The following is a 21,651-nucleotide window of genomic DNA, read 5'->3' on the forward strand; positions in this document are numbered from 1 at the left end:
GGTTCTAGATTCTCTCGTGAGGATTTTTTGTTTTATATGATTTTAAATTGAGTATTTTTTTTAACTTTTGGACAGTTTGTGAGATAAAACAAGACATTTAAAGGTGCACTTTGTAGTTTTGGGATAAAAATTTTGGACTTGATTGTTTTAATGACAGGAAACGTGTTTATTCAGTTAAAGAAATATTAACTTAATAGTTTGAATTCCTTTTACAAAACTGCACTCTGCTCCTTTAGAGTTTGACCGACTGAACGCTGAACCGTCTCGTTGCAGCGATGATGAGAGTCGCAGCTCGACTCGTCTGCTGTCAACACTTTTCTGTCGTGTCACGCAACATTTGTTCTTCCTCACAATGAGGCCGACACTCGTCCACGAGCAGAACCCGGTTAGATCAGAGGAGGTGAAGAGAGACGACAGACGGCCGGCAGCACTCCTCTTCCTCCTCGTCTATCTGAACCCTCAACAAACAAACTGAACCAGAAACCGTCGCAGGTGTCTGAACTCTCTCCTCGCCTCCGTCAGAAGTTAGATTACAGAAAGAAGCTTTCATAAGTTTTTCATAATTGCCTGCTGAAATCAGAGAGCTGCAATTTCTGACGTACTAAACCTCCCTCGCTGCTTCTCTTGGAAAAATGATTCTAAAGCGTCGACGTCTGCCGGCGACTGCTCTGCTGTCTAATGACTCACACAAAAGGAAAAAAAAAGACTTTTTTTAATGTTTTTTAGTGAAATGTGAAGCCGTGAGGGAGATTTTCTAAGACGAGAAAGTGAAATGAAGTGTTTCTTCCACATTTGTGACAAAAGCCTGCAGATTCAGGCGGACAGACAAGTGGGCGAGACATCTGTTTCAATACTTCATCTCCTCACCTTTAAGTCTGGTGTCTCTTTTAGTGTGTGTGTGTGTGTGGAGGGAGGAGAAAGGAAATGTTGGGGCAAAAGGAGCAAAAGGGGAAAGGGAGGAGGAGGAGGAGGAGGAGGAGGAGGAGGAGGAGCGGTGTGGAGCTACTTCCTGAGAGGTTACGACCGCCGCATCTGTCGCCAGTAAAACAACATGAAACCCTCTCAGCTCTCATGTGCCGTCTCTCCCCGTGTCTCTGTCTCTATCTGAACCGCCGGGTTGTTGGATTTGTGTGTGTGACACAACCCGGCCCGGCCCGGCCCGGCCCGGCCCTGATCGCCCCTCTGGTTCCCTTCCTGTGGCCCTGAAGTTAAGGAAACAAAGTGAGGGGAGGCTGAATATTTGCTGCAGATTGAGTGTTTGAGTCCCGGCTGCAGCGTGAGGACTCATGAGGGCGGCAGACAAAGAGGCCACGCCGAGGCACGGCGAGGGTTAAGCCAGCCGCGATTCTTCGCAGCGACCCGGCTTTCGCCCTCTGTCGGCCGCGGGTCCAGAGGTCTCCACGTCCGCCGTCACCCTGTCCCCCCCTCGGCCTCGCTCTGCTGGTGTGGGCGCTCCGAGCCTTCAGCCTACCTTTCATCCAGTAATCCAGGCCTGTGGGATCTGAGCGGGCCTAGACATAATTACCCTCGTTGCCCCTTGGGGCCCCGACTCTTTCTTCTCCTCTCCCTCTCTTTTTTCCTCCCATTCTTTCCCTCCGTGTTCCTTTTTTCATTCCACAATCTTAAATCATCAACTTCTCTAATCATTAAAAAGCCACTTCAACCCTCCGTCACCCTGCCGGTGTCGGTTCACTGTCGAACACGGCAGCGTTTCACTTTTTCCTCTCCTTCCATTTTCTCCCTCCCTCCCTCCCTCCCTCCCTCCCTCCCTCCCTCTCTCGCCCTCGCCGCTGGTCGATGTAGCTAAATTAAAACAACTGATCTTTCTCTCTCTCTGAGCTCCAGAGGAGGTAGGAAAAAAAAGGAAAAAAAGGGCAAAATTAGAGGCTCCGCGGGGGTTTTTGGAAGGAGGGACGGGTCGGAGGAAGAGGGAGGGCATCGTTACGACATCCAGCACAAGGCCTCGTCAGTCATTCATGATGGACCTGCATCTCTAAGCCCTCCTCCTCCTCCTCTTCTCTCTCTAACCCCCCCCTGCATTCACAAAAGGACCCACAGAGGTGCCCCCGTCACTGCCCGGTCACAAAGGGTCTCTGGGCTTCTATGTAATCTCTTAATGAACTGCATTGGAGGAGAGGGAGCGCTCCTTTTACATAAACCATGTAAAGCAGGACTCGCTTTTGTTTCTCCCTCCCAACTACAAAATGGATTACCAGAAGAAGAAGGAGGAGGTGGAGGAGGAGGTGCGTGTGTGTGTGTGTGTGTGTGTGTGTGTGTGTGTGTGTGTGTGTGGGGTCACACTCTTGTTTTTTTTTTTTTTCCTTTCGGAGGTTTGTGCATAAGAGCAGTAAAGTAGTAGAGCGCCAAACAACAATGAGGTTTAATCGACACAGCCGTGATCCTTGTGGAGGGATTTCTTCTGATAGGTGCACACACACACACACACACACACACACACACACACACACACACACACACACTTAGCATAGAGAGAGGCTAGCTGTTTCTTTATGCTCTCCCCCTGCCTACACACACACACACAAAGGCATTAGACTGGCCCGCAGCCTCCACATTTCTAACATTCATCCTTCCTTGAATAGTCAAAGAGGACGAACACAAACCCAGAGCGAGACGCAGAGCGGCCGGGACAGCTCGGGCTGCCGAGCATATTGCTGACCTGCTGAATAAAGATATTCACGCTCCTGGGCTCCTCTGAAACCGAGGAGGAATAACTGACACGCTGTGGCATGAGGACTTTCAACAAGCTGTGAAAAGAGGGATAATAAAAAGTTTATTCAGCCGGACGCTCACAGGGAAGTTATTTATCAGGAGGAGAGAAAAAAAAAACCCTCAGCGTCTGGACACATTTTCCACCCTGAAGCTCCTTCAACCAACTAATCAATGAAAAGATTTTAGCTCCAAATGATGTGAGAGAACTTGAACTACACGCCACAGTGATTGTCCTGCTCACAAAAGAGGGTATTTACCTCCAGAGACAAGAGGCGTCCGCTCACACAATGATATCACTCTGTGGCCTTTTACCTCTGAACTCTTCAACCCACACTGGAGGTAAAGAATGCGCACATGCACCCGCTAATTCTGCGGAATGCCCGCAGCCTCTGAGGCAGCCTGCGGCCTGAGCTGGCTCCGAGGCTGGACGCTCTTCTCCTTTGTTTTCCTCCTTTTCCCCCCCAAAAAATCAAAAGTGACGCGCCAAGTGAAATGACACACTAATTTGAGAGGACTGCTGCTCCAAAATGGAGGCTCCTCTGGCTCTGCGAGCACAGGACGGCACAAAATAACTTGTGGGGTGAGCCCTTTATAGAGGAGGAAGCTTTTCCCAGAACACAGGAGCTGCAGTCTGCTCAGAGAGCTGCCTTCTATCTGCTTTGTCCCTCAGAATAAAATAAAAACACTCTGCACATCACAAGCGAGCAAATCTGCACTGCTGGAACCATCCCGGGGTGTTTCTGTCGGCGGATGGCACCATATACGCACTGACCTAAACACACACTCACTGCATCGCCGCTCAGAACCGTTTGGGCTGCAGTGCATGCATACAAAGTGCAGCCTCGGCCGATTTTAAGCTTTAAAAAAATGCTGTTTCGCAGCCGATGTATCGTCTAAATGTACAAACATACATCGGTGCGTCATGAGGAGCAGATCTGCGTCGAGACGCGCCGGGACACAGATGGTCGACGAGGCCGAGGCTGCTGCGCACAGACCATCACGGCTCCGTCCCGCACACACCGCAGCAAATCCTGTCTGAAACAGGCGAGCAAGGCCCCGAGCGCGCACGGTCACGCACAACGCACGTCTCGGCTCTCCACCGCGCAACAACAGGCACCTGTTAGACCGTCAGAGCGTCTCCATTGTGTGTGTTTGACTTGTGGAAAAAAAACAGAGAGGGACGGAGGGGCTTTCTGCCTGAGCTGGAGCCCAAAAGCTGAATTATTGAGCGAGTTGGGAGTTTGGCCGTGACGAAAGCGCCACAAAGAGGGGCGCCCCCCGCCGGGCTGAGCGCAGGGGTGGAGAGGAGGAGACAGACACCTTTTTATTAGCAGGAAAAAAGGAGTTTAACCGCCTTTCTTGGCCTGGTGGTGAATATTTAGGAGGCACATGGAGGTGATCTCAGATGGGTGGATGAGGCCTCATAATCACCCAGCTACGGTCAAAGATGGATCTTCTAGAAACAGACACTCAACTGAGAGAGGCGTCATGAAATCCAGAATTTAAATTTTACGTCCAGACGCAATGAACAAACAGGTTGGAGTTTTCATCTCCTCCAATACATTTTCCAGCACAGTCCGCCCTAAAAATCCATCTCATTGTTCACTTCATTATTTAATTGTCTGCACACAAAGTGTTTGGGAGCCGCAGCAGAGCAGCAGAGCAGCTGAGGGCCCCGGCGGAGCGTCCCGGCAGCTCCACGCAGCCCTCCGCCTCGTCGCGTCGAGCACAACGAGGCTTCGTTATTTTCATCACGGAGAGTAAAAATAACATCTAATATTTGATCCCGTGGAAGCACACCGGCAAGGCCCCGCTTAATGAGCTCCATGCAGCTTCAAAGCTCTGCTATTTTTTACCGGATCGGACCTGTTACAGTCAGAAGTCCAAGTTCTTGTTCAGCGAGCAGGCGACGCGTAAAGTTACCCACGAAAACACGTCTGACCGACTCCACATTAATGTGCGCGTAAACAGCAAATAACAGATGCAACATATTAAGTGTAGAGCTGTGTGTGTGTGTGTGTGTGTGTGTGTGTGTGTGTGTGTGTGTGTGTGTGTGTGTATAGAGTGGTGGCCACCATAACGCACGGGGCGGCCGAGCGGGGCCTCGCCGTCCACTGCGCGTAAATATTCCCCCAAACGAGCGACACAAGAAGACAAACTGCAGATGAACCAACTGGGCGGTGAAGACGCGAGCAGAGCGACACGCAGCTCGTTTAAATCCTGACATTTTGGATGATGTCTTTATCTTGTAACACCAATAAAAACACCAGATTCAGTTCAGAAAATTGTGCGAGTGAAGCTGCAGAGCGGGTGGAGATCCATCAGGATTTTTTTTTTTTTTTTTTTATTATATGTATTAATCGTTGAGGGGAAACTCGGCGCGCGCACACACACACATGACCCGCTAATCTGCATTTATTTTCACGATATCTGACTTTGGAGACGCGGTTCTCTGCAGATCAGCAGCCTGCGTGATGTCAGCGAGAATTAAAAAGCGAGGATAAAAATTCAAATGTTTAAATGACGCGAGTGTGAGAGCGCTTTGTTCCTCTGAATGTGTGCTGAAATGAAGAGGTGTTTCAGAAAAAACTACAGAATGACGACTGGTTTTATTTTACGCGTTGGAGCGACGAGCGGCCAGAGAGTCAGCCTTAAATTGCCTGATTTTTCAACGGAGTCTGGCATGAAATCGTCTCCTGCACGGGAGAGCGTACACGAGCGCTACGGGGGCCGATAACCGGCGCGGCTTGTGCTCCACTTACTTGGTATTTGTTGTGTTCCAGTAGATGGACTCCAGGATGATCGCCCGGCACAAGTCCACTTTGAAGGCAATAAACAAAACTCCGAAATAATATCTCCACATCGAGTCCCCCATGGTGAGCCTGCGCGCCTCCGGGTGGGGTGCACAATCCTTCTCAAAATCACCAAATGTGTCCACGAAAAATAAATCAGGCGACAAGCGCTCCAGGAAGGGCTGACGGCGGCAATCTCTTCAGCTTATATCCCGATCCAGAGGGGCTGCGCACGGACAACAAACCCAAGATCAGACGTAGAGGAGCATCTCCTGCTCCAACAAACCAAAAGGCGCACGGCAGCAGTTCATTCAGCGGGCAGTGCGTTTATATTCTCCCCTTCAGAGCGCTGAAATACATCCCTCAGAGAGAAGAAGAAGAAAAAAAAGAAAGTGGTGTTGTCCGCTGTGGACCGGGCGGCAGATGGAAATCAATACAAATATAAATCCTCTGCGTTATAGTCCAGCAGTGCAGCCAAAGATCCAGAAGAGCAGCAGCAGCACAGAGACGGACAGGAGATGGCTGGCTGGTTGGAATGGTGAGATTATTCCCCCTTTCAGCTGGAGCTGCTGCTGCTGCTGCTGCTGCTGCTGCTGCTGGTGGAGGTGCTGGTGGAGGTGGCGGTGGTGGAGGTGGCGGTGAGCAACAAACTGTGGGTGACAGCAGCAGAAAAATGAGAAGGGCGAAGCAATGAGTTCGGATGGTCAAAATTAAGAAAATGATCAAATATGAGGATGAAAGAAATCAAAGGAGCTGGAATGGAAGTTCTCATACTAGAGGTCCCCAGAACACAACGCGCTGCGGCTCCTGCCAAAGATCCGGATCCAAAAACGCCCGCAGAGTACGCAGGGGTGATGCCTCAGCGCTGCTCCGAAACCTGGATGGAGAGTAACTGCAAGGGAGCGCGACTGGGAATATTTGGTGGAGCTGGTTTTACCGAGGCCCCGCCCACCGCTGCTGCTGATTGGTCCCCACGGCCAGGGGAAGTGAATAGGAGCCGTGCTGTCAGTCAAAGGAGGGGAAAGGCAACTGGTTCAGTTCGGCTGAAAAAATGGGGAGGAATCACAGCCGAGTGTACTTCTGACCAACAGGACAGGTGGAGGAATCAAACCCCGAACCCCGAGGAGGTGCCATCAAGGTCCACTTATGACGTAATTAGATCACATCACACACAAAGAACACACAGAATTAATACAAAAGTGCAACACTCCTCCTGTGATCAATAAAAAAAAAGATGCGAGCAGGTTAAACGGCGCGCACCAGACTCCATGCAAATATCTGCTGATTTAACTCCGACGTGCGTAACAACACAGATAACGCGCACTTCTCCGTGTTTATGGCTCCATAATGAAAACAACGAGCTCCCATACGGCTCACACACACACACACACACACACACACACACACACACACACACACACACACACACGCATGTCTCTCCATTGTATGCGCTCTGCTGCGGCTCAAGTTTTTTCGAAAGGCACGAGCGCCCACTAGCGGAAAGAAAAACGCTCTGGGGACATAAAACACACAGAAACAACCGAATTATGTTTTTATTTTACACTCAGATAAAACTTAAAATATCAGAATAAAACTGTTTTGATTTAGAACAAATGGAGCCGAAGATTAAAGATTTAAACCAGAGTCTCCTGAATATCCAGAGGACGGTTACAAATAAAACGTTCTTTAAACTTCTGAGGAGTTAAAGGAGTTTGTTTTTTTAAATATATATACTGAATTAATTCTTTAACAAATAAAGTGATTTAATTCACCATCAGCCGCATCAACACGTGTGTGTATTGCGCCTTTTGCGCCGCATCCGGAACTATTACAACATTATTTTAACAAACATTAAAGTTCCTTAATTGAATCGACACATTCACACTTTCTACAAACACTTAAATCTTTTAGTGAATGGCCTCTAATTTAACGAGCACACACACACACACACACACACACACACACACACACACACACACACACACACACACACACACACACACACACACACACACACCTCTGGCAGCTCAGAGAAAGTAACGTGTGAACTTTTGGCACTTTTCAACGACTTAATTCGATCAGCTCGTTTCTTCTCGCTGTGGATTGAGGGAGTCCGATCCGTCTCCTGTCCGCGGGAATAAACACACACACACACACACACACACACACACACACACACGGTGCGCGCGGCTCCACCCGCACCGCACCCGGGATGTTTATTGCGGCAGCTGCGTGAACTTTAGATTTAATTTGATGTGTCAGATTAACGAGGCGGAACCTTCTGTAAATATTTAACTGGCAGGATATTTCTCTATATTTCTCTACAACATGTTTATTAACTCTGCGGAGGAGTTTCAGTGTGTTTATCTTTAATAAATAATCTAAATGTGGATGAAACAAACCCTCAATGTATTTCTTAATTAATTCTCCTCTTTTTTTATGCCATTCTTACTTCTTATTAACTTATTTCCGGATTTTAAAAAAAATGCACATTAAATTACATTTTTATTTAAGTTTTAGATTTATTGTGACTTTATTTTTATTTATTTATTTTCAATGTTTCACGTCTGTTTTGTGTGTGTCTGACAGTCACACGGGAAGTTTGGACTCTCTTTATTTTTATAAATCTTTTCCTGCGAGCTCGTCGGGCAGAAAGAAGATCAGATCGACTCACAAAAGGACTGAGGAACACACACACACACACACACACACACACACACACACACACACACACACACACACACACACACACACACACACACACACACACACCAGTGAGTCTCTGCTGTTGACACTTCAGACAGGGAAGCAGTTTGGACAGGACTTAAACTATTGTTGTTCCTCTGTTTGAAAGATAAAGTGGAGTCATTGAACGTCCCTCTGATGTCAGACAGATCATTTAATTTAAATAAAGCCTACACGTGTCTGGAGGAGCTCACTTTGCATTTAAAATGAATTAAATTACATTTAAAAAGTAGTTTAAAGCATCAGCAGAATAACTCTTTCACACTTCCCGGTGCGTTTTCTCTCTAAAATCTGAGGGAAGTAAAGTGAGAATAAGTTCGTGCCGGCAGCTGAACTCTGCTGACGGTCCGTCTTGTTTTAATGACCGGACCGGACTCGGCTGAGCTGCGCGGGCCGGCGGGCGGCGGCTCACAGGCCGCAGAGCCGCTGCAGCTTGTGTGTTTGTTCAGGAGCGCAGCGGAGCGCGTCGGGCACCGCCGGGAGTCTGTGCGTAAAAACCGTGGAGAGGTGGGGACTTCCAACGCGTCATCACCGGGAATCTCATGAAAATGATCCCCTGAAAGTGGTGACATGAGCTTAATAAATCATCTTCATCCATCGCTGCTTCACCTGCACATTTAAGAAGTCCACAGTTGGATTCTTCTGTACCTGCTGAGGTTGATGTGTCATCGCCCTGGATCCGGAGTCGAGGCCGGGCGCTGCTCCGCTCTCACGCTCGGCCTGCGGTGATCTCAGTCTCTTGTCACCGGCTGGAAACAAACCAACTGCACTGAAACTCTCTCAAAACCGGAGCTGCCAACTAATTAGGCGCTGTTATTACAGGGATCTGGTTAACTTGACGTTGATGTATGTGGTCCCGCACCGCTCCAAGGCCACAGAACGGATCGTAGTGCGCAGTAACCCGCTGACAGAGACACGCAGCGCGGTGCCAGCAGAGCCATTAAACTGTCACGGAGCGGGTCAGACGGCTGCTCGCGTCAGATGACGTCAGTCTGACCTGACGCTCAGGTGTGAGAGGATCAAACTGCATTCACTCATTAAAATATTAAAGATGCACTCCACTCTTAGAGTTCATGCTCTAAAACACAAAGGAGAAGCATGTCTACAGAATAACAGCTGTCATTAGCCTGTTAGCTCAGTTAGCAGTGCAGCTAGCAAGAAAAGTACCTAAAAGTCATTCATGACTCAGAGTGAACAGAGTACTCGTGTAATAGTAATAAATTCAATTTACTTTGTTATTTTCTGGCAATAAATGTACCTTTCCACTGTTGGTAACTTGATATTCAGCCTTTTTCTGATTATCAGTGTTTGTTTTTAATCTAATTGCAAATTAAATAAATGTAAATATTCACTCTGCAGGATCTGATGCAGCCTGTAATCTGCAGAGTAACTAGTGACTAAAGTTATCAAATAATTGTAGTGAAGTAAAAAGTACAATATTGCCTCCAAATCACATCAGAGTGGAAATATAATGTAGCAGTTTAGTTAATTTGTTTTAGTCGTTTTTATATTTCTGACCTCTCGCTGAGAAACACACGAGCGGATCAAGCAGCTTCACACACGTCGGGAGGCATTCAATGGATTTATTGAACTGTTCAGTCCCTTGACAATTGGAGGGGGGAAATTACATGACAAATTCAAAATCCCACGACAAAACAGAGAGTCAGTATACCCACCTGAGGTCAGCCTGTCACTCACCAACACACACACTCACTCACTCGCTCAGTCACACACTCTCACACACACATTCACACACACACAGCTGCCGACCTCACACCTTATCTTACCTGAACTTGTCCATCCTCTACGACTCAAGACTTACCAAGTGAGGCGCCTTGCAAGTTAATTTACTACAACAAAACTGAGAAGGGCGTTTTCGTACAGGTCAGAGTCTGATAACACAAAACTCCAGATACACCGTGACTGTGGATGTTGGTTTGCTAACCTTGGTTCAATTTCATGACACAATCCTAAACTTTTTTTGGGGTGGGGGAGGGGAGGAGGGACATCACAGCAAGGCTAATAACATTACATCACACAGGAAATGTCCGCTCTCTCGCTCTCTCGCTCCTCGTCACCCACAGGGCTCGTTATCGTGGACGAGACACATATCCTGTTGTAGGGTTTGTGGTTCAGTCATGAGCAGCTTGGGAGTCGAGGCCGAGTTCACCTGTGACTTCAAAAATCTAAAAACACACGAGCTTTTACGTTTCCTCTCAACATGCTGCTGTGTCCTTTAGAAAAAAAAAAATTATATACATGGCAGACAGCTGAAGCAGAAAGAAAAGACGCCGTGGATTTATACGGTGAGGAGGAAGCGAAGAGAAGGTGGAAGACACAAACCTGTCAGCTGGACGGGAAGTTAACTGTGCTTTTAAAAAAAGAAAAAAAGAGGGCAGCGCTGTGATTTGTTACCACCAGCGGCAGCCATTTTAGGAACCTTGTGTTCAACGAGAACGGGAAAACCACAGGCCGACTCCCAGGCTGCACATGAAGCTTTTTTACAGTAAAGCTGAACTAGACAAAGTCACACATACTTCTTCTAAATCGGGGGCTGGAGCTCTATTGTTTGCTGGCTGTGAAGACATGTGAGAAGAAGAGCACAGGCGCACAGTTTGCTCGCTGATACACCAGAGTTAAGACTTGCAGGGCCGGGGGAGGGGGGACGACATGTTATAGCAATCTACATCAAAAGTTCAAGTTCCCTAAAAATGTAAATAAAAACCGAGAGAGAGAAAAAAAAAAAAAAAAAAAAACGGCACAAACAAGAGTCATCTGTGCGGTGTGTGGAGGAGGGGAGGGGTGAGGAAGGATGGAGGGAGCAGTCAGGTCCTTCCTGGGCGAAGAGCTGCCTCCTCTTCAAGGCCGGGAGCAGCAACACGGGCCTCCGCAGGGGGGACGAGTCAACACACCGGGCTGCGGCCCTCTGCTCGGCCTTCCTTCAGCACTTCCAAAACGAAGCGAGCGTTCCACAGAGGAGGAGGAGGAGGAGGCGTGGGGTCGAATGATGAGGAGGGAGATCTGGATGGGGGGGTGGGGATGAAGGCAGGGGCGCGACATGTGGACGAAGGGGGAGCAGTCTTCATTCGGTGGCCTTCAGGGAGAAGGAGAGCTTGGGCCTGGACTTGCCCTTGCCGAGGATGATTTTCTGCTCCTCCTTCTGCTGTTTCTGACGGTCCTGCTCCAGCTTCATGCGCTCCTCGTGAATCTTTCTCTGCTCCTCCACAATACGCAACTGCTCCTCAGCCTGCAACACACACACAGACACACACACACAGACACACACACAGCAGAAACAATGAGGTCAGACGAGGACAGAAAACAATGCCCTTCAAGCCAAGTTGCCCACAAACTGCTGGCATTTTCTTTATCCCTCTCTAAGATCCGGCATTACAGAGGCTGCTTTTCTTTTTGGTGTGCAGCTGTTTGATAAAGCCTCAGCTTGTCTAAATCAAGACTAAATCAAATAAACACGGCTTTACAAATTAGACAAACTTGAGGTTATTTAGCCAACAGGGGAGGAAAAAAAGCCACTGGATTGTTAACCACGTCTGATAACCATCAACTCAAAGCCACTCAATAGACGAGCTTCTTGCCAAAGGACTATTATGTTATTCAGTCGTGTTGCGGTGGAGGCCTTGAGGTCTCAATCAGCGGGGGACAGATACTTGTAATGAAAGACATAAATGACATTAAAAGCACTTAAAACAGACAAGATGTGCATCAGGGGTCTTTCCAGTACGCCGATCATTTATGTAAGCTTTTAGTTTGGAGTTGAAATATATTAAAAAAGTCACGATTCAGAACCGTACATCAAATCACAGGATCCTGAAGAATGATGCATTCATGTGCAAGTCATTTATTTTAACTATTTTATACTTTGTGTTGGGCAGTTTGAGAATTTCCACACAGGATCAATAAAGACTTACTCACTATTTTGTTTTTTAAAGTCATAATCGAAACAAACTCTCAATCTGGAGCAGTGACCCGCAATCCAGATTATTTAATCTGATATATAACCTGAGTGGTACTAAAATTACCACAATAACATCCAGGGATGGAAGTAACTGAAACTACTCAAGTTATTTTAATTAAATCATTTTTGTGGGTAATTTTTACTCTTAGTAAGTATGTGTTACATCCGTAGTTACTTTCAAATCAGAAGTAATCACTGAGTATTAACTGAATTAATAATTAAATCTTGTTTATCTGAATTTTTGTTTGTTATCTTATCAAACGGGCTGATGAGAATCCAGACATACAGCTAAAAAAAAATAAATAAAAGGTTTTGGGAAGAAAATTTTTTGCTTGAGTATTATTTTAACAACTGTACTTTTATGTAATTGAGTAAAATTTTTGATTTGAAAAAACAGTCGCAAGATGAGAAACAGAATTCTGTTGATTTTTACAAATTAATATTTATATATAATAAATAGCACTACTACAAGACGTTACAATACATAAAAACTGTGTATTTAATTCAATTTAATAAAAATGCATTTTTCATTGGTTAATTTTATTTTGTATTATTAACTTGAAGGACTCGTACGTGAAGCTTTGAAATCAGTCGAGGTATGAAAGAGCAAAAAAAAAATTAAATACTCGAATACAAATACCTCAAAACTGTACAGAAGTGAACTACTGAGGTTAATGTACTCAGTTACTTGCCATCGCTGGTTTCCTTCACAATCAGTTCATATTAGAGACATTATTAAGAACAAAAAATGTCACGCAAGCTAAAAAAAAAAACAGATTGATGCAGAAATAAAAAAGTAAAGAACCTGATCCCTGTGTTATAACAGGATATAGACATGGCAGGTTTGAGGGTGTTGAGTAATTATTTTAAATGAGATCACAGCAGAACGCTAAAACTGAAGTTAATGAATTTGACAGATTTGAGAGAAACGTGTCCAAAAAACAGCAGAGACGCAGATTAGCTGCAGAAAAACTCTGCAAGCATTCAACAACTGTAGAAAACTATCAGCATCTAAATATACTTCAAGGACCAAAAGTAGAAGTATATATAATTCTGATCCATATTAGAATTTTATGTATTTCATCATAGGTTTATAATGGTTGAATCTCTTTAATGTGGCAGCTGGTGAAGGTGCAGCTCATTTAACTACTTTACTGACACTGTGTGGATTTTTATCTTCACTCATAATAAAACTGAGTACTTGTTGGTTTTAATTCAACTTTTTTTCTAGTTCAAATCTGCAAAGATGTCTAACTAAAAAGGTATTAAATAAAAATAAAAAGTATATTTCACTGCTGAATTGTAGTGCAGTAGAAGTGCAGAGTAGCAGAAAATAGAAATAAGAAAATCTCTCACTAAAAATTATTAATGATGAAAAATATCTGTTTAGATATAAATATGAAGAAGAGAGCGTGATGCTGGTGTTGTGGCAGGTTTTCAGGGTGTTGCGTTAGAATAGGATGAAGAGTGTTAGTCGTGTTTTTAAGGGATCAGGGCTGCGTGCAAAAAGCGATTAAACTGAGGGTTATGAATTTGACAGAACTGAGAGAAATGTATCCAGAAAGAGGCAGAAAAGCAGCAGCTTAGCTGGTTCAGAGCAGGGCGTACCAGCTTGGCCTGAGCCTCGGCGATCTTGCGGTTATTCTCCTCCAGGATTTTTTCCAGCTCCTCCCGCTTAGATTTTTCTTCCTCCTAGACGGGTGACACGGCTCCATGTTAGCGCACGAACAGGCTGCAGCCACAAACGCACTTTATGTTTCATACGTACACAAGCTCGCACTCCAATTTTTCGCACACAGACACTCAACCAGTACACATACACACACCACTAACTCATTACACCACAGAGAAGTTTGTTTAGCCTCTCGCACATGACCACACTGTGGCATTCTTTGCAGTCAGCCTGAATTGTTTTTAAAAAAGTACAAAGGGGGGAGGGGGGGTGCAAAAAGCCTTAAAGAAACTGTGGGGGAAAAAAATGAACCCGCTATTTTTTTTGGTTCCCTCCCTCTACTGCAGTTATTACCCTCCTCGAGAAATTAAAAAAAAACTACAGCCACACCTCACTGCATCATGGTGACATTAAAATTTAAAACACAAGAATTTTTTTTTTTAAAAAAGGGGGAAACCCACTCATCACACTCATCAATAGAAGACAGATATAAATGAGAGACAATACAATCTAGAAGAAAGTACAATTGCTGTTTTTTTAACATCATTATAAGCAAGAGAAAAAGGATACAAATAAAGGAGGGAATAGTTTTGGCTCACCAATGCACGTATACCTACGCATTTTCCTTGCCTGTGTACCTACACAACTGGTGAAAGCATTCGGCATTAAACGGTTGAATATTTACTGTCTCGTCCGGACTGTGTGGCCCCTGCAGAGACAGAGAAGCGCTCCTGGGGTGGGTGGGTAGGTAGGTAGGTATGGGGGGATTCTGCCATACTGCGCCCGCGGCATTCCTCTTTATAACTCTGATCTCTGTATTGCTTAACCTGCGCCTGCAGCCACAGCTCACATTTTGTTTGTTTTAAAAGTTTATCCTTCTCTTTAGTCCCCATAGCAGAGTGAAGGAGGGCACAGTACAAAGTGGTGTCTGCGAGTGATCGAGGAGGACCGGACCACGGTACACTTACAGTACAGGACACAAGTCTCAGGTGAGCTGAAAGGCTGCAGGCCAGCTCAGGTCAAGTGCTAGTTAGGAAGGTGGTGAGTTGTGTTTCCAAAATAAAAAAAAAAAAAAAAAAAACACAACACAAATGTATTTACAAAATAAAAAAAAACAATGTCAAAAACTTAGCAGCAACCCTATAGGAGAAGCAAGTCATGAGTACAGAACACAGTACATTTGTTTCTCTAGGGAGAAAAAGCTCTGCATAAAAATGAATATTAGAAAAAAATAAAATATATGGTAACAGATAGAGGTTAGACCGTGTCAAACAGGAAACAGGAAATCCATCATTATGTATCCCAGAGCAGAAGATTGTCAAAACAAGAGAAGGTAAAGGGGGGGACGGGGGGGTAAAGAAAACCTGTACAGGACAAACTGTCTGTGGATTAAACAGTGTGATTAACATTTCTACACATCAGAGTTGATTTCAGATGTCAGAGTAACAGAGCAAAGACTGGACGGCTGCCTTGTCGACGACACTGTAGGCGTCTAGCTGAAGCTTACTCAGCTGAATACAGGAAGGCTGACCTTGACCTTTTAGCTACTGACGAGCCTGTCGGTTCTATCCGTCCTGTTGGTAAACAGTGTCTGTGGTTGACAGTGGGAGATTTAAAGAGAGCAGAGGAAAGACAGATCGGGCCAACCAAATAAGTCCAAGTAGGTAAAGGAGGCGCGCTCCGACTACATTTCTCACCCTATTAGTACCGAGCCACTGGCTGCTGCCTGTGCACGTCAGGGTCACTGGGCTTTAGCTGGCCCTCTCATTCACAATACTCTGTTACTGTAGTGTAAACAAGCCTCCTTTCTTAATGACGGCCGGGAGGCGGGGCTCAGGGCGAACCAGACAGCTGTCTAACTTTACTGTGTTAAAACGCGAAAGGAGAGAAAGAAGGAAAGACGCCTGCACTAACTTTACACAAGTCCCTTTAAGAACAGAACAATAAAGGTGGTGAAAGGGACGGGCTTCTTATCAGAACTCACGATAAAGCCTGGCTAACCCAATACATGACGCGACTATGTTAACTTTATTTTTAAGTTGCCAATTTTTTTTAAGCATTTGGGAAACATTTAAAAATGGCTGGTGATGTACAGAGATGGTGAATGTAAAAAACAAAAGTGTCATTTTAAAGGAAAAAAAAAAAGAGAGAGAGCTCTTTATTACAGACATCAACAGGGATGCTTACAAATATGAAAGCAACAGATCAAGCCGATCCAGGAAAAGAAATATGAAAAAGAATGCAGTCAGTCAATTTCTGTAACCTCGCCATGGCAAAAGTTTCACTGGCGGGTGGGGGAATCCCCTCGAGACGCTATCAAACACACGATCATCAGCCTGAACGACATTTTAGCTTCTGCGTGCAAAACCTGTTTAGTTTCTGCTAGAAAATGAAGGTAATATACTGTGGAGCTGCATTCTTCAGGTGTGCACGTTGTTTATGGTTCCTGTATTCTGATTAATTTCACGTGCACATTGATTCCTGCACTCGAGTCAAAGACACTCTCACACTGGCATGGCGCCTCGTGCTCTGTATGTTATACTGTGTGTGTTGCATGCGCACAGATTAAAAGTAATACTTGTTAGCATTCAGTGCGACTGCAGCATGGCGACTTCCAGGTGCAGTGAAACTTGTGCGATGGCGAGATTACACTGTAGAAAATAAATAAGGAGAGGTGGGGGTCACCCCACCTCCACCATGTCCCGTTAGAGCAGGTGACTGGGAGGGAGGTGGGGACAGGGGGGTAAGGGGTGAGGGAGGTATGTAGGGAAGGGGGCTGCGTTCCAAACGACCGAGCGTTACCTCTCTGGCCTTCTGCGCTGCCAACTCAGCCTGCCGCTGCCTCTCCAGCTCCTCAAGCAGCTGCCGCTCCATGATGCGCTTCGCTTCCTCGACGCGTCGCAGCACCTCCCGCTCGATCTCGTCCTTTCGCTTCTCCAGCTCCTCCTCCACCCGCTTGGCTACCAGCTCCTCCACTCGCCGTGCCGTCTCCTCCTCGATGAGCTTCTCCTCGATCTCCTGCTGCCGGCTGGCGGAAAGACAGAAGACACAAAGGGATAGAAGAATATCATAAAGCCGATCGCTCTCATTCCTTGCACACCAACAAAAACTCTTTAAAAAATGTTTCATTTATAATACGCAGCTCTGTCAGGGATTTCTATCACAGCCAGTCTAATTACATGTGGTGTCGCTGCAGTTAAGATATTCAGTTTCCATCGGCTTGGTTGAAACAGTGTTGTCTTCATACGCAGGCTCACAGCGGGGCCGACCACAGGGCCGTAATATTGCGGGTCACTGTGGTCACTCCCCATTGAGTGCATAGAGTGCACAGAGCACATAGTCGGGCCCTGGAGGACCAGAGCCAGGGCCAGATATGACCTCAAGACAAACTGATTGGTTCAATATGTGTGGTCATGAAGGAAACTTACCAGAAAAAGTGCGTGTTTTTGGAAAGTTTAGTATATTAAGCTGTCAGCAGCCCCTTAGTTACTTAGCTTCTTCTTTCTTTCATATAACAATAAAGAGCTTAAATGTTTCTGTACTGTCGGGGGTATACAGAAGTTAGATCTGCTCCTGTGATAAGATTCAGCTTCTGCAGACTGTAAGAGGGGGCAAGATGGTTTAACTTCTTTACTGACATTGAATAAACAGGCCAATTAAATGTTGTTTTACTCAATAAAAGAAATTTGGAGCTAGAGCAGATGGTAAATATTTTAAAACACCCAAAAAGCTTTAAGATAAAACTCACTGAAGAAGTCCACTGGGGACAAACAAACACTGCTTGAATGCTGCAGTCCTTACTATGTTAGGGACAACCCTTCATTCTACATTATAGTATAAATATACACACACACACCTTGAGGATAATATGGAGCCGAACATTTATCAGAGGAACTTTGTGAGCGAGTCAATCTCACATATTAAAACAGGGAAACCAGGTGACAATGCAGTCATTAAATAGAGAGCTGCAGGGGACAGGTGCTTCAAATTTGGATTGAACCTTCAACACTTCGTCACAAATTCACAAAATGTTTTACCTCATTCATGCATGTTGTGTGCAAAACCACTGATGTTACAGACACATCACAGGTTGACTGCACACTGCAGAGCTGTGTGGATACTTGACTCACTATATCAGGCTTCTACCCCTGCAGGGATGACCGAGCCTGTCCAACACAGCAGCAGATTAAAGGGTTACTGCAGGTGGATGTCACCTGTCATCCTGTTTACGTTTGAAAAATGCTTTTAACCTGTTCTTTTGCTTCACAAACTGCACTCACAGGAAGCTATTAAGAGTTGGGGATGTGTGTTGTTGCTTCTGGCACAACTGGAAACACACAAACGTCCCTCCCTGGGTTTGATTTCATCCCGTCAGCCACTGGGAAACCAGAGACCCTCACCCAACCCGGGCCCGAGTCCATCCTTATCTACCAAGTGTCTGTGTCGTGATATTTACATTAGTATGCTTGGTTAAGTGGCCCTGTGGCATTTAAGCAGTTAAAAAAAGAGCCACTCAGGAGGCCAGGTGTGGGATGCAGCCCACATCTCAGGTGTCTGCGCGCCTCTGGCTACCACACACACGCACGCACACACACACACACACACACACACGCACACACACACACACACACACACACACACACACACACACTTTCACAAAGGCAGCTTCCCTGTCCGACAGATAGAAGCTGCCAGCAAACAATAAACGGGCTGCAGTCTTTGTGTGTGGAAACCACTGAAGTGTTTTAAGATGCAGAGAAGTGACAGTGTTGCACTTCTATCAGCAGCTTCTCTGCTGCAGCAGCTGATCCAACCACAGCTGCTTAGTCAGACACTTGAAAATCAACATAAACATTATGGGTGCATTGCTGGACGTAGATGCATTAAGCAGGATTTCCTGCTGGCCAGGTATATTTTTTTCTCATGTGTTTGCAATATTGTTATCAACTATTACTTACAGACTGATTCATGCACGAACATTATTTTTTTAAGTTGCTATTAAATGCTGTAAGAAAGGGTTAGTGTCAGGGAGTAAGGGGCTTAAAACTGCATTTTTAATCAGACAAGCTCTCAACCTGTTGCTAACTTGGCTGTACAGATGTCTGGCATAGGTGCTCAATAAATTATGCAATCACCTGTTTTGGATAATTTTCTGAACACTGAACCATTGGCTGACTAACTGTCCTATAGTATCAGCACTCCCTGGTTTCATTCATTAAATTAATGACCTTTGTGACCCCTCTCAAAATCTGCTGCACTCACAATTTTATCAAGACATTACTGATATGAAAACAACAGATGGACAGATTTGCAGGGAATGACTCATTTGATGCCAACAGGTCTGTATACAAAAAAAAAATTGGATCACAGCCTCACCCCCCACCTGTGAGGTCTTTACAAGTTATACATCAAAAATCACACATTTCAGTAAAGACTTATTCTATTAAAATCCCAAATAGGTCTAAAACTCAAACTATAAACTTGGGGCTCAGTCTGTTTGAGAAGGTGAGCTGGTCCCTGGGGTGCAGCTGTCTGCTCTGACTGGGATGAAAACCCTCCTCTGTGCAGACGGGGCCTGCAGAGCCGAGCTGACGTTAGCATGCTGCGGCGGCTAGCCTAGCCTGTTAGCATTAGCCTGCTAGCGCCGCCCATACAACAAAACGCAGCTAGCCTAGCATTTAGCTTAGCACACGCTACAGTCCAACACAGACAACGTTATGTAACGTCGTAGCTGCAGAGTCTTCTATTAAACTATACTCACATCTTCCTCTGTCTCTCCATTTCTATCCGCCGTTCCTCCTCCTCCTTCCTCTGCTTCTCGTCCAGGGCGTTTCTCTTGCTCAGTGTCCTGCCGAAGATGTCGATGCGCTCCGGCGGCGAGGCTGCTCTCTCTCTGCGGGACGAGGCTGTGGTGGACCGGGAACGAGAACGAGATTCTCTGCGGCGGCTCCGTTTGGCTTCTCGGGACTTGGAGCGCTTCTTGGACCTCTCCCGGTCTTTTGATCGCGACCGAGACCGGCTCCGTTTCTTGCTGTGCTTGCTGCTTTTGGAGTGTTTGGACCGGGACGAGCTGCGGCTCCGTGAGCGGCCCATGTTGACCACCTCCACTAAGTCGAGCGGGATACACCAAACTACTGTGTCGTACGTGCACCGTATCTGGATTTCAGTTCCGCTCGCTCCTCTTTAAAGTTGTTATCTGCAATAAACGACCAGGAGGGAATGCTTCACCGGTTCTGTTTTGGAAGAATAACCATCCAAAACTCGTTGTTATTTTGTCCTACTAGCTCGCTGTAAAGAAAGATGGCGGTTGGCCGACTTTGTAGTTTCCCAGCAGGCACCGCGGCGTTCGGCATTTTCCGGTAGACTTCGGGATTCTCCAGTCAGATCCAAACACACAGTCCCACAGCTCTGCTGTCTGATTGGAAATTAATAATTAAATAATTATTTATGGGCAGTGTGTGTGTCTGTGTGTGTGCGGGAGCACAGACACACTCTGATGAAACGTGTTTTAATTAAAAAATACAAATTATAATCAAGGTAACAGTGATGGTTGTCAAGTCAAGTCAGTTTTTTTTTTTTTTAAATATAGCCCTAAAATCACAAGTTTGTTCCAGAGCACATTAAAAATATTTCAGTCCAGCTCGTGCAGAGTATGAATAAATCCTTTTGAGCCTGCCAGGATGTTAAAAGTCACACATTTTTATCCTTGAAGTCCATAATATGAGCTCTCAAACAGGTAATGTGTGTACACAAATCAACAGCAGAGACATTAACTGACTGTTCACCAGACGTTTAAGTCAAAGATAGCACAGGTGTAAAAACAAACTGCAGCAGTAGGAACTGAAGTTACAGGTTGCTGTGGGGGCCGGTTAAGGAGGAGCACCAAGTGTTTGTTGACATTTACATTTAAGGCATCTTATCTTGCCCAAGAACAGTTCAACATGCAGACCAGGGCATGGTGGGGGATCGAACCAGCGACCTTCCGATAAGGCGCTAGCTTTACCCCTGAGCCACAGCCGCCTTCACCCTGTTCAGCTGTGTTGAGAACTTTTCATTTTTGTACTTGTCAATTTCAAATGCAGAACGTTCACATATAACAAAGTTTGTCCACACTGTTATATTAATTCTTTTACATAAGTAAAAAAAAGTTCTGTTTAAAGTTCTTCTCCCAGCACTGCGCCACACTGGACGTTGTTCAAGCTCTTTCTGTTCAACGTTGGCGGTTATGAATCACACGTAAACCTCTTCAGTGCAGAGTAAACACCGTCAGACTGTGTTTATAATAATCTAAACGAGCCTCTTGGGTTTAATGCAGTTTGTATTTTATTTTGGACAGAGGTGCATGACATCAGAGTGAGTCAAGGTTTTTTCCACTTGCTGTGCTTAAATCCTAATTTCTCTTACCTGAAATTTAACGCGTGATACTGTGTTTGTGTATTTATTGAATTAATTCCTCTGACACCTACATGTTGAGATTAACATTCACAGGAAAAACTCTGATGTCTGAATGAAAAGAGAGAACGACTTTAACCTCGTCCTCTAAGCTGTTAAATAAAATGAACCTTGGAAGTGTGAAGTGCCTTTTGACAGCGAGCACAGTCGACATACACTGATTTCAATTCTTGTCCCTGTTTGACCTATATTTAACTTTGCCTGTGTCCATTTTTAAATGTTGTTTTCATGCACTATCAGGGGCCAAAATGATGCTTTTTTATCAGAGCTTGTAAATATAGCGA

At 45.5% G+C, this 21,651-nt stretch overlaps 2 protein-coding genes across 6 annotated transcripts in view; both read right to left on the reverse strand.

Annotated features, from left to right (window-relative positions):
- The window catches only part of efnb2a (ephrin-B2a), a 29,757-nt gene extending 20,568 nt beyond the window's left edge, over positions 1–9,189 (reverse strand). Inside the window, exons 1-2 of one of the 4 annotated variants that reach the window (XM_037110513.1) lie at positions 8,916–9,189; positions 5,493–6,524 (exon numbers count right to left, since the gene is read on the reverse strand). In XM_037110513.1, coding sequence (XP_036966408.1) covers positions 5,493–5,605 — 113 coding nt within the window. In that variant the 5' untranslated portion in view covers positions 5,606–6,524; positions 8,916–9,189. Of the gene's footprint in view, positions 1–5,492; positions 6,880–8,876 lie in introns of those variants that run through there. The other 3 variants (XM_037110512.1, XM_037110514.1, XM_037110511.1) reach the window with 3 other exon arrangements.
- A 641-nt stretch (positions 9,190–9,830) lies between these two features.
- arglu1a (arginine and glutamate rich 1a) lies at positions 9,831–20,253 on the reverse strand. Of its 2 annotated transcripts, none has more exons than XM_037109624.1 (4): positions 19,677–20,253; positions 16,718–16,955; positions 13,852–13,935; positions 9,831–11,514 (listed from the first exon to the last, which is right to left on the reverse strand). In XM_037109624.1, exons 1-4 carry the CDS (start codon positions 20,006–20,008, stop codon positions 11,350–11,352), a joined length of 819 nt encoding a protein of 272 aa, XP_036965519.1. In that variant the 5' UTR covers positions 20,009–20,253; the 3' UTR covers positions 9,831–11,349. The 2 variants fall into 2 exon arrangements, with proteins under 2 accessions (XP_036965519.1, XP_036965520.1); XM_037109625.1 differs by having other exon boundaries at positions 16,718–16,943; positions 19,677–20,251.
- Positions 20,254–21,651: the final 1,398 nt, after the last annotated feature.

The sequence above is a fragment of the Acanthopagrus latus genome, chromosome 9 (genome assembly GCF_904848185.1).
Source record: "Acanthopagrus latus isolate v.2019 chromosome 9, fAcaLat1.1, whole genome shotgun sequence".
Classification (NCBI taxonomy): domain Eukaryota; kingdom Metazoa; phylum Chordata; class Actinopteri; order Spariformes; family Sparidae; genus Acanthopagrus; species Acanthopagrus latus.